This window comes from Henckelia pumila, chromosome 2 (assembly GCF_033568475.1).
Source record: "Henckelia pumila isolate YLH828 chromosome 2, ASM3356847v2, whole genome shotgun sequence".
In the NCBI taxonomy this organism is placed as follows: domain Eukaryota; kingdom Viridiplantae; phylum Streptophyta; class Magnoliopsida; order Lamiales; family Gesneriaceae; genus Henckelia; species Henckelia pumila.
This window is the reverse complement of record NC_133121.1, coordinates 153,571,115-153,583,291: the sequence shown is the minus strand read 5'-3', so window position 1 is coordinate 153,583,291 and position 12,177 is coordinate 153,571,115. Positions and strand designations below refer to the sequence as shown.

The 12,177-nt window shown below is 38.2% G+C and overlaps 1 protein-coding gene across 1 annotated transcript; it reads right to left on the bottom strand.

The window, feature by feature from the left end:
* Window positions 1-227: 227 nt before the first annotated feature.
* LOC140878733 (uncharacterized) lies at window positions 228-1,581 on the bottom strand. Its single transcript, XM_073282347.1, has 2 exons — window positions 1,404-1,581; window positions 228-895 (listed from the first exon to the last, which is right to left on the bottom strand). Exons 1-2 carry the CDS (start codon window positions 1,579-1,581, stop codon window positions 228-230), a joined length of 846 nt encoding a protein of 281 aa, XP_073138448.1.
* Between the last annotated feature and the right edge of the window lie 10,596 nt (window positions 1,582-12,177).

The window sequence follows — 12,177 nt, the reverse complement described above, 5'->3', positions numbered from 1 at the left end:
TAATAATTATTTATTATATTATTAAACATATAAAAAATTAAAATTTACTCGACTCTTTTTTTAAAAAAAATTACATTTATTTGGTCATTAAATTGCAAACACATCAAAACAATTACATTGAAAACAACACAAAACATTAATTATACAGACATAAAATATAAATTAACATAAACATAAACGACGCATAAAAGTTTAAAGAACAACACACCAATTGACCATTAGAAATACTAATATTCCGAATTACTATACTCCTCCCACAAATGATCGATAAGAGCATCCCGAAGTGCATAGTGAGCCAAATTATCTTTTATTTGACAATGTCGTGCAAAAAACTCTTGAAATCGAACATGCTCATCATGTGCCCTTTCAACATATGGGGTGGGTGCTTCGCGATAATCTATAACTGATACATGCTCATCCTTTTCATCTTCAATAATCATATTATGCATTATTATGCATGTTGTCATGATATCATGCAAGACTAGTTTGCTCCAGAATCGGGTTGGTCCAGTAATTATTGTCCACTTTGATTGAAGTACAGTACCAAATGCTCGTTCTACATCTTTTATACAACTATCTTGTCGTACTGCAAAATATTGTCTCTTTGGACCTTGTGGATTGTGTATTATTTGCACCAGAGTGGCCCACTTTGGATATATACCGTCGGCTAGATAATATTTCATGGTGTATTCTTTCCCTTGTATGACATAATTAGCAGGAGGAGCTACACCGTTGGCCAAATTAGCAAATAAATGAGATTTTGACAACACATTAATGTTGTTGTTTGAACCAGGCAAACCAAAATATGCATGCCATATCCACAACTCGTAATCTGCTACGGCCTCCAAAATGATTGTTGGCTTTCCGCTACGACCAACATATTGTCCAGCCCAACCTGTAGGACAATTTTTCCACTTCCAATGCATACAATCGAGGTTCCAAACATCCCCGAAAATCCACGTTGTTTTCCAATGTAGATAATCCTTTCAATGTCCTTGGCATTGGAAGACCGAAGATACCAGTCACCAAACACCTCCAACCAAGCCCGACAAAATCTTTTAAAAATTTCATAGACTCCCCAATTTTAATATACTCATCTACTGAATCTGTCGCTGCACCATAGGCTAAGATTCGTATTGCAGCAGTTATCTTCTAGTGTGGTGACAACCCGGGCCTACCTAACGCATCTACTTTCTAAACGAAGTAATTGTCATGCTTTTCAACGGATTCCATAATTCGCAAGAATCGGAGGCGAGACATTCGAAAACGTCGCTTGAAAATTGACTCATTGTACATTGGAGACTCTGAAAAATAGTTAGTGAATAAGCGTTGATCAGCGGCCAATCTATCTCGATTAATGACAATATGTCCAGTAATCGATTCTCCATGTTTCAAATTATCACCTTCTTGGAAGTAATCCGCGACAACGGTAGCGCTAATTAGTTGGCTTAAAACCATTTGTTGTTGGTTAATGAGATGAAACTCATTATTTATCATGGCACTAGGCTGCTCTTCGCCATCAGATGGTGGCAAGGGTGCATTGAAAGAAAAATTTGAAGGACCTCCCTCATGAAAATTCATTCAATAGGATGAGTAAATGAAGACCAAGTTATGGGTCTTAAATACTCATTTTCAGTAGGATGAATAAATTTCACGGGTTGTCTAAAATTGTATGTTTGCAATAAAAGACAAAAAACATGGGCTGTCCAGTTGGCCACAACTCACGGGTCTTGTTGAGTGATGTGACTAGTCATTATATATACAACATATATTTACATATTTTTATATTTGATTCTCCAGAAATTTCACGGGTTGTGTCATTGGAGTAGAATCCAAAATATGGGTTGTCCACTTGTGTAATTTATTTACAATAAAATAATCCAGTATTTGTCACAGTTTGTCTATTTCCAATAAATACCAACTCACAGGTTCAAGTTTTCATGGGTTTTCTATTAGCAGCTGTCACGGGTTGTCTAATCGCGATCAGAGACTACTCAACTGTCAACTATTACATAGTTGCATCTGTCACGGGTTGTCTATAATCGTGCAATAAAAGACACAAAACATGGGATGTGTAGTTGGCCACTACTTACGGGTCTTGATGAGTGATGTGACTAGTCATTTATATATATAACATATATTTACATGTGTTTTATACTTGATTCTCCAGAAATTTCACGGGTTATGTCATTGGAATAGAATCCAAAATATGGGTTGTCCACTTGTGTCATTTATTTACAATAAAATAATCCAGTATTTGTCACGATTTGTCTATTTGAAATAAATACCAACTCACGGGTTCAAGTTTTCATGGGTTATCTAGTAGCAGCTGTCATGGGTTGTATAGTTGCGATCAGATACAACTCAACTGTCAACTATTACACAGCTGCATCTGTCACGGGTTGTCTATAATCGTGAAATAAAAGACACAAAACATGGGTTGTCTAGTTGGCCATTACTCACGTGTCTTGATGAGTGATGTGACTAGTCATTTATACATATAACATATATTTACATATTTTAATACTTAGTTCTCTAAATATACACCTTCAGATTCAATTTGTGTATCTCAAGAGACATACATCCAAGTAAGTTGATTTATACCATCAGATCATATATCCTTTAATCAAGACCGTTGAACTAGATTTGTTATCCAAAATTGTTGGGCTATAAATAGAAGTGACATTCTTAGCATTTGCGTATATCATATACATAAATAATTATTTACGATCAAATGACTTCATCTAAACGTGGTGTTGCTTCTCAATTGAGGAGGACACACTCCTTGTCACGGCGTATCTTTACGTCTCCCAAAATCCAATAATTGGTATAAACCAATCACGAGATAAGTTGTGGTCGCGAGTTGCAACAACCTACAACGAACAAGTCACTGATAATTCAGTAGAGCCTCGTACTATTAAGGCCCTCCAATGCTGCTGGTTCAACATAAACAAGATTGTTCAAAACTTTATGTTGGAGATCAAACTCTAAAGTTTCGGTGAAAACAAGTCAAAACAAAACCAAGTAAGAAAATAATTTAAGGACTAAATCTATTCGGACTCATCAAGATCGAAGTTTAAAGCTGCCTGATTAAATGTTCGATTTCCGTCACTTAGCGAACAAAGTCTTTCAACATATCAAATTCAACAGACATCCACTTGAACAATCCAGATCGATCAAGACAAATCAAGTAGCTATTAACCAGATCAAAGTCTCACTTCTAAGTAACCGTTGCTGAGGTTGTTGAACGTTGATCGGCCTCCATCAAAGTCAATATTTTTGAGCCAATTTATGAGATATGTTGGCGGCTAAATCTCAGAGATTGTTGACGGCTCACTGGATACTTTTGAAGGTTATAAATACTCGAGCATTTCAAAAATTCAAGTACGAGACCAAGAGTGAAAATTACAAGCTATCAAAATCAAAGTTCATTCAAGTCAAAAGGCCTTCACTCAGAATACTTACTCAGATACCCATATAATCAGATCAAAGTCTCGATATTCTGAGTTAGAAAACATTTTAAGGATCGATCAAATTCAAAGAAACACATACAAAATCGATCCAAATCAAATCCATTCACAGCTATCCAGATCAAACCACCGAAGCATATTCTGTAGCTTCATTTTGTAACTCAAAGCAGAGAGTTTGTTCTGCTTCGAGAGAGAGAGAGAGAGAGTATTGCTAGGAGTTCCTCTCAAAGGATTGTTTGGATTGGATTTGTACAAAGCGTTGTATAAATCAAAGTCTTCTAGTGGAATCCTTCTGAAAACAGAAGAAGGGGTGACGTAGGAGAATTCATCTCCGAACATCTAGAAACAACTCTATCTCTTTACTTACTGCATTTACATTATTCTATCTGCCTTAGTCTTCGAAGATTTCTTTCGCTTGATAATTTCAGATCTTTCGAGTAGATCAAAGTTTTTAAGCAACAAAACTTCTATCTGATTTTCACAAATCAGATCGAAGAAACGTTAAAATTTTAAAATAGTGTATTCACCCCCCTCTACACATATTTTCGATCCTAACAAGTGGTATCAGAGAGGTTCTTTCTTATCACCTGAATCGCCTCTTAACTATGGCATCCTTAGCTATGACATCCTTTAGTAAAATTCCTATATTTTCAAAAGAATATTATGATGACTGGAAAATTCGTATGCAAACACATCTATCAGCATTGGATGATGACATGTGGTTTGTGGTAACAGATGGACCAATGAAGATTATGAAAGTTAACACTGATGTTGCCATTACTGAGGGTGCTCCTCAGATGATAGAAAAGCCTCAAGCTGAATGGACTTCTGAAGACAAGCGGAAAGCCAATCTGGACAATGTAGCCAGAGATATACTATACAAAACTCTGGACAAGAACATGTTTAGCAAGATCAAAAGCTGCACAACTGCCAAAGAAATATGGGAAAAGCTCACCCAACTATGTGAAGGAAATTATCAAACAAAGTAAAACAAACTCATGGTAGCCATTCAAAAGTTTGACAACATAAATATGAAACCAGAAGAAATAGTGAATGAATTTGATGAATGATTCAGCAGCATTATGATCGAGCTAAATGTACTTGGAAAGGGTTACAACAACCGTGAAGTAGCACTCAAAGTTATGAGAGCTCTACCACGTGAATGGGATGTGAAGACAGTAGCTATGAGAGAACCCAAATATCTCAATAAGATCGAACTACATGATCTATTTGCATATCTCAAAGCTTATGAATTCGAGCTGTGAGTTCGAACTGAGGAAGACACATCAATATCACAAGTTACCAAAGATCTCACTGCAACAGATGAAATCCCAGCAATCAAAACCGCAGAACAAATCATTAGTGATGCAATGTCACTATTTGTTAAGAAGTTTGTAAGGTTCATGAGGAAGAATCACAATAATTTCCAAAGAGCAAATAGATCAAGCTTCAAATCAAAAGAACCAGTTGAAGAAAGTTGAGCTTGTTACAACTGTGGAAAATAAGGACACTTCATAGCCAGCTGTACCAAACCCAAGAAGGATGAGAAAAGAACATCATACAAGAAGAATTCAAGAGAAGAAAGGAAGAGATTCAGCAGAAAGAAAGAACAAAAGGCTCTATTAGCAGATGAAAGCAACAGCAAGTGGGCTGAATCAGACTCCACTTCATCTGACTCAGAGACATCGTGTAGTGACCCGTATCCATAATTAATGATTAATGAGTAATTAATCAAGCGATCATGATTATATTAAGTAAAAAACATGATTAAGGAAATTCCCAAGGGATTAACGGAGTCCGAAAATAGATCCAGGACACTCGAAAATGGTTGTAAGGGTCCGGAAGGATCGGACGGTCCAAACTGAGTTCGAAAGACCCGAACATGGACGGAGCCAGGCTTCGGAGGCTGTGAAGACTTTGGACGATCCGAAGTGGGTTCGGACGATCCGAACTCATGCGGCCAACTGTCCCAAGATAATACGTCATTGGTGATGTCATCCGGGGGCTTCGGACGATCCGATGGGCAGAACGAAGGCCCCGATCTGCAGTCCCGGATAGGTGTATGGTTGCATGTGTGAGTGTTGACGCATGGCAGGCTTCGGATGGTCCGAAGTAGAGATCAAAGGATCAGACCGAGTTCGGATGCTCCGAAGGCGTGATCGGACGGTCCGGTCTCCTCATTTGTGCAAGTTTCGAATTCCTCTCCTTCGCCTACGTGGCTCTATTTTAGGGCTTTGGGTACTCATATTTTAGAGTTGGAGTAGGAAATATATTTTAGCATATCCAGATAGTGTCTGACATAGTAGCGGAGCAGTGCTCGTGTAGTGAAGTCGTGCTCAAAGGCTGTGGAGCTGCAGCAGAGGTGTGCCCCTAGTTGCGGGATAGTCTCCATCAGCGGGCTGACGACGGACGCAGGTATAGTTATGGTCTCCTTAAATTATTTAGGAGTATGCAATAGCTTAGTTAAGGCTTATAGAGCTTATATAATGATGCATGGGTATTTGCATTGTAGAGTTGATGATACGCTTGGAACCTAGAGTGGGACTGCTAGGAACTGCCTGTAGAAAGGTACGTAAGTACTGACTGAGATAGCCAGCGGGTTTTGCATGCTTATATGTTGCATTTGTGTGTTATTGTTATTTGGCATGTGCATATCATCTTGTGTCTGTACATCTTTTGAGATGATCCAGTTAGGGTTTCTCAGCCCTGTTTGGACGTTTTGATGTCGAGTACCCTTGCGGCCGACAGGCTTAGCCAGGTACTGGAATCTAGGGGACTCCGTGGTCCGCATCCGAGATTCGGAAGTGAGTGGTCGCGCACAGTGGTTAGCGACCCCGATGTGACGAGCTCATGTCCCAGGCGCCAGTCTGAGCAGTTTGTATACAGTTATCCCAGATATGGATACCCTGTCATTTGCATGCATCATATTTGTATGTTTTACCCGTGCTTTCGTATTGAGCTTAGAGTTCACGTCCATTATTTTCTGTGTATCTAGACACCTCATTCGACGGGGGCAGGTGTAGATGCAAGATTAAGCATCAGGAGCTTGGAGTGGCTAGTGACCTTGGAGATAGCAGGATTAGCTGTAGGTTTTTGCCTTTTAGGCTATTTATTTGATTGAGTTGTATAATCGAATTTGTTTAACTGGTTGTATTCTGCCGGTCTGCTTTTATTTAAGTCTTCCGCAGCGATTTATTTTAAATGCATACTTAATTGTGCTCTAACTCTGATTAGGTAGTGGATCCGGGTTGGGTCTCTACATATCGTCAAGTGAAAGTGAAGATAAAGTTGTCAAATGTCTTATGGCTAATGACACTGACATTCCAGATGATGGAGAGGTACTTGACTTTACTTCTGATGAATTTAGTAAGGAAGATCTTATTAATGCATTAAATGAGATTGTTAATGAATATCGTATGCTATCTCAAAAGTTTGATGAAGTCAAAACAAATGGAAAGAGCTCAATAGATAAGTCAGATCAAAGTAACTCAGATGAGTACACTGGATCAGACAGTCTAAAAGCTCAGATAAGTTTGCTAATGACTGAGAACAATGATATGAGAAGTAAGCTTTAAGAAAATTTATCTGAAAATCAGAGATTAACAAATCTAGTAAACTCCTGGAATAAAGCATCGATATCTGATAAGTGCATTTTGTATGCATTAGTTCGTGATATTTTTATGTTTATTTTGTGTGCATTCATATTGTTTTTATGTATTTTTATGTGTTTTAAGTGCATGTGTGTGTATTTCACTACTCCGGTTAATTTTGTAGGAAAATGGATTTTTGAAGAGTGAATTACGGAGCAGCCTTGATCGAAAATTCATATTTAATTTTGGAGAGATCCAAATCCGATCTCTACCAATCAGAATGAAGTTCAAGATGTTTTGAAACTGATGTCAAAATTTCAGCTCGATCCGACAGCTAGAACTCAAGATAAGAATTTTTCAAAATTGTCGCTCGGAGCAGGTTGAAAGTTGCGCTGATGGTGAGTGTGTAGCGCATTTGCCCTTGTGTTTGGCGCTAACAAGACATGGTGGAGGCGCTATCGCGCTAAGGAAATGGAGTTCAGCGCAGGGGAGAAGCGCAATCGCGCATGATTAATTCTTTGGGCAGAAACTTGCTCGCTCGAGCGAGAGTTGGTGCTCGCTCGAGTGAGCAAGGCGTGATTTTTATTTTTCGGAAATAGAGAGTCTCTCGCTCGAGCGCGACCCTATGCTCGCTCGAGCGAGTCGCGTGACCAAAGTTTTATTTTTGAAAAATTCTTGCTTGGGAAGGATTTTATCTTTTTAATATTTGGGACCTATAAATATATTTTTGAGCATCAGAATAAGGGTTCCAGTTCGAGATTTTCAGAGACGGCGGCTACTACAACTTGGGAGAGAAGATTTCTCGTTTCTTCTTCTTTTCTTATTTTTATTTTCAATTCATGATCAAAAACTTTGTTTGAATTATGAAATTGATTTTTGAGTAGTTTTCCCTTTCGATCAAGGCCACGTGATTGGGCCAGATAATTTATGTATAAAACTCGTTTGTTTATTTGAGATTTTCAGACTTGATTGATTTTATTGATTATCGAATTTATATTTGTCTTACAAATTTCTTGGCCAGTTATTTGGTTGCTCGTTAATTGATTCCAAGTCGATAGAGGAGGTATCAAATTCGATCACTTTGATTTTCAACATAGTGTAAAACTGACTAGAAATAGAATTCGGTTTCATTATGCGGTTTAGGTGTTTACTGAATTTTCACAGTTCGTTATGCATTCAAATTTGATTAGAATTACGAAAGATTAGTTCATCAATATTTGAATAGGTTTGATTGTTCTAGAAATAGTCCTTTGAACAAATTAGAAAAATTTCCGTGAATTAAGATTAAGTTTGATGTTTTAGATCGACTGCTTGTTACATGAATTGTCTGGTACCTACGTGAGTCCTTGATCGAACTTTTTCCAAATTTGAAGTAATCCAAAATTTTCCAGCTGCGTTTTTACTTAATTTAATTTTAATTGCAATTTTTAATTATTAGTTAAAATCTGAAATCACTATTTTTTATTATTATTACTTGACCTGGTACGCTTGCCAGTTGAATTTATTCACACCGATTAAAGCAGTCAAGTTTTTGGCGCCGTTGCTGGGGACTGTGTTGATATCAGAATTTTTATTTCGCTTGAGATTAGACTGTTTTTTTTTTTTTTTAAGATTCTGAATTCCTCTCTTTTCTTTGTAACTTTCAGGTGCAGGTGCTAGTAGAGATGGCGGACAACCGTACTGTTTGGGATATTATTAGGCCGCCAACTGAAGGCTATGGATCTAGCATCGTTCGCCCCGCTGTTGAGGCAAACAATTTTGAGCTGAAACCCTCTACTATTCAGCTAATACAATTGCAAGCTAGATTTGGGGGCACATCTGTTGCAGACCCCTACGCTCATTTGGAGCGTTTTCTGTCAATCTGTGACACGTTCAAGGTGAATGGGGTAACATCTAATGCAGTGCGACTGCGGTTATTCCCATTCTCTTTACAGTGCGAAGCCTTGGAGTGGCTTGATGACCTGCCGACTGGTTCTATTACTACTTGGACAGAGCTTGTCCAAGAATTCCTAAAGAAATACTTCCCTCCTACGAAGATGGCTAAGTTGTTCTCTGATATTATATCATTCAAGCAAAAGGAAGGAGAATCTCTAAATGCGGCATGGACCAGGTTCAAAAAGATGTTGAGGACATGTCCTCAGCATAATCTTACTCAGAGCCAGCAGACTCAGACATTCTACAATGGAGCCGATCAGTCGGTTCGATCTATGCTGGATGCTGCGGCTAATGGATGTTTGTTCAGGAAGATGCCAGCTGAAGCCTGGGAGATCATTGGCAACATGACAGAGAGTAACATTGGGTGGCCGGATGTAAAGAGCGAGAAGAAGGCTGGAGTTTTAGAGGTCGATGCTTTAATGGCCCTGAATGCTAAGATTGACGCGCTGACACACCAAGTGGCACTCATGAAAACAGCGCCGGTCAATCAAGCACAAGGGAATATGCAACAAGACCAGCAGTTATTTGAAGTAGAGGTTGTTAACTTTACAGGAAATCAAGGACGACAGCCGTACAACTCCTACAACAACAAGTATAATCAGAACTGGCAGCCCAAGCAAGAGGAGAAGAAGCCGAGCTTCGAGGAAATAATGATGAAATATGTGGCGGGTACTGAGGCTCGCTTACAAAATCAAGAAGCTATGATGCAGAGGTTGGAAAATCAGATGGGTCATATCGCTTCTCAATTGTCAACTCGTCCTGCTGGATCCCTACCGAGCAACACTGAGCTCAATCCCAAAGGCGTGAATGCGATTATGGTAGTGACGAGATCACAAACTGACAAACCTGAGGAGCAGACCACCAAAAGGACGAAAAATCTTGAAGTTCAAGAGGAGGTGCGGACAAAAAAATCCTCCAAGGCAGGTAAGAAAAGTAATACTTCAAATTTTGAAGTTAAAGAAAATATTGATTTATCTACTTTACCTTTCCCCCTTAGAGCTAAGCAACTGCTGTTTGATTCTCAATTTAAAAAGTTTCTTGAAATTTTCAAGAAACTGCAAATTAACATACCTTTTGCAGATGCTATAGCTCAGATGCCGAGATATGCAAAGTTTCTAAAAGACCTGCTGAAAAATAAGAAGAAGTTGAACGATTTACACTGACGGAGGAGTGTTCGACAGTGCTGAAAAAGAAGCTTCCAACAAATTTTGAAGATCCAGGGAGTTTTTCTATTCCATGTTCAATTGGAAGTCTTTCTTTTACTAATATCTTGTGTGATCTTGGGTCGAGCATTAATTTAATGCCATATTCTATTGCTCGAAAACTAGGAGTAAAAAATATTGAGCCAGCAAATATTTCTCTGAAATTTGCTGATGGATCAATTACGAACCCAAGAGGAGTGGTAGAGAATGTCCTAGTCAAGATAGAACACTTTATATATCCTGTTGATTTTGTTATTCTTGACATGGAGGAGGATTTAGAGGTTACGTTGATTTTAGGACGTCCTTTTCTTGCTGCGAGTAGGGCCCTAGTTGATGTTGAGAGAGGAGAGTTGGTATTGAGGTTGAATGATGAGCAAGTTGTATTTAAAATGTTTAAATCGGCTACTGAGAGCCCAATTTTAAAAACTTGCTCTGTTGTTTATTTGATTGATGTGATTCATGATGGTGATGAATTTCTGTAGGTGCAGCTGCCTATAGGAATTGGTCCAATGCACAAAATTTTTGATGATGTATCATGCAAGTGCAGGACTGATTCGAGTTTCACAAAGACGGTGGATAAACCACCTTGAATTTCGCCACTCAAGAGAGGAGTATAGTCGGGCTATAGACTATAAATTTAGCGCTGACTGGGAGGCAACCCAGTGTTTTTGCTTTTGTTTTTTATTTTGTTTTTGTTTTGTTTTTATTTGAGTTTTGTTTTTTGTCCCATGCCAGTTGGTCGTGCCTGCTGATATATCTAGAATGCTGATACCGTCCCGAAGGATTCTGTCAAGAAGGAAGAGAATGAATCAAAAACCAGGGGAGTGTTATTTTTGTTTTCTTTGTGTTTTTGTTTTTCATTTCATTGTGTGTTTGTTTGCATTCTGTTCATTGTTCTGAAGCATTGAGGGCAATGCTTTGGGATAAGTATGGGGGGGTAGACTAGTTTTGCATTTGTGTGTTTGTTTTTCATATGTCATGTTTCATGTTTGTTTTCATATTGTTTATTTTTGTTTGTTTGTGTTATCTTGCATGAGTGGGATGAGTCATAATAGCCAATGATGATGAAGTTTATGTTGAAAAAAATTTATTTTTGAAAAATTTTGCTCTTGACTTGACATGAGAAACTGTAGGTTGAATCGTGAATATTTATAAGCACTTGTGTTAGGCCAGTGGAGTGTAACGAAAGATTTGATGAAGTTTCTGTCTATTTTACCATTGCACGGCAATAGGTGGTTTGTGGATCTTGATTGTGTTCTACGAATTTTGATGAGGCTCTAGTTTACACTTATGATCTTGGGCGCACCTAGAAAAAAAATTTTGTATACAATTCCATCCGGGCCTTGAAAGGATTAAAATCCTATAAAAAATTAAATTTAAGGCTAAGTATGCGGGTTAAATGGGATTGATGCTCCATCCGGGCTATATACCAGGGGATTAGAAAGAAAAAATAGAATGATTTTTTGTATCCTAGCCAGTTATAGCTAAGTCAGCGGGTAATTATTGGGGCTAAAGCAATACCGGGTGCAAAATCCGGAGGTGTGTAATTCATTATCTCAAGGGAGGTGGGTATGTCTAGAGGTAGTTCGAAGGAGTGGACACTTGAAAAGTGAAACTTGCACTAAATTGTCATAGGTTGCTAAGCAGTTTTGAAACGAATTCGGTCTAAGTTGTATGAAACTGGAATGACATTTCACACACACACATTCACGTTAAATCGAAGGTGTATTATGAAAATTTGAGAGCATGTCTGTGATTTTTTGTTGGTGATTGAACTTCTCAGAGGCTGTGCACATTAATGACTTGTCCTTACTTATGTTGTGTTTGCATTTTGTTTTTGCATGTCTTGCTCGAGGGCGAGCAAGAGTTAAGTATGGGGGTGTTGATAAGTGCATTTTGTATGCATTAGTTCGTGATATTTTTATGTTTATTTTGTGTGCATTCATATTATTTTTATGTATTTTTATGTGTTTTAAGTGC

Excerpts from the sequence above, each read along its gene's own strand:
- LOC140878733 (XM_073282347.1), bottom strand. The coding sequence starts at position 1,581 with ATGAATTTTCATGAGGGAGGTCCTTCAAATTTTTCTTTCAATGCACCC. Across the intron at positions 896-1,403 it reads CGCGGATTACTTCCAAGAAG|GTTGGGCTGGACAATATGTT; the intron begins GTGATAATTTGA and ends ATTGTCCTACAG.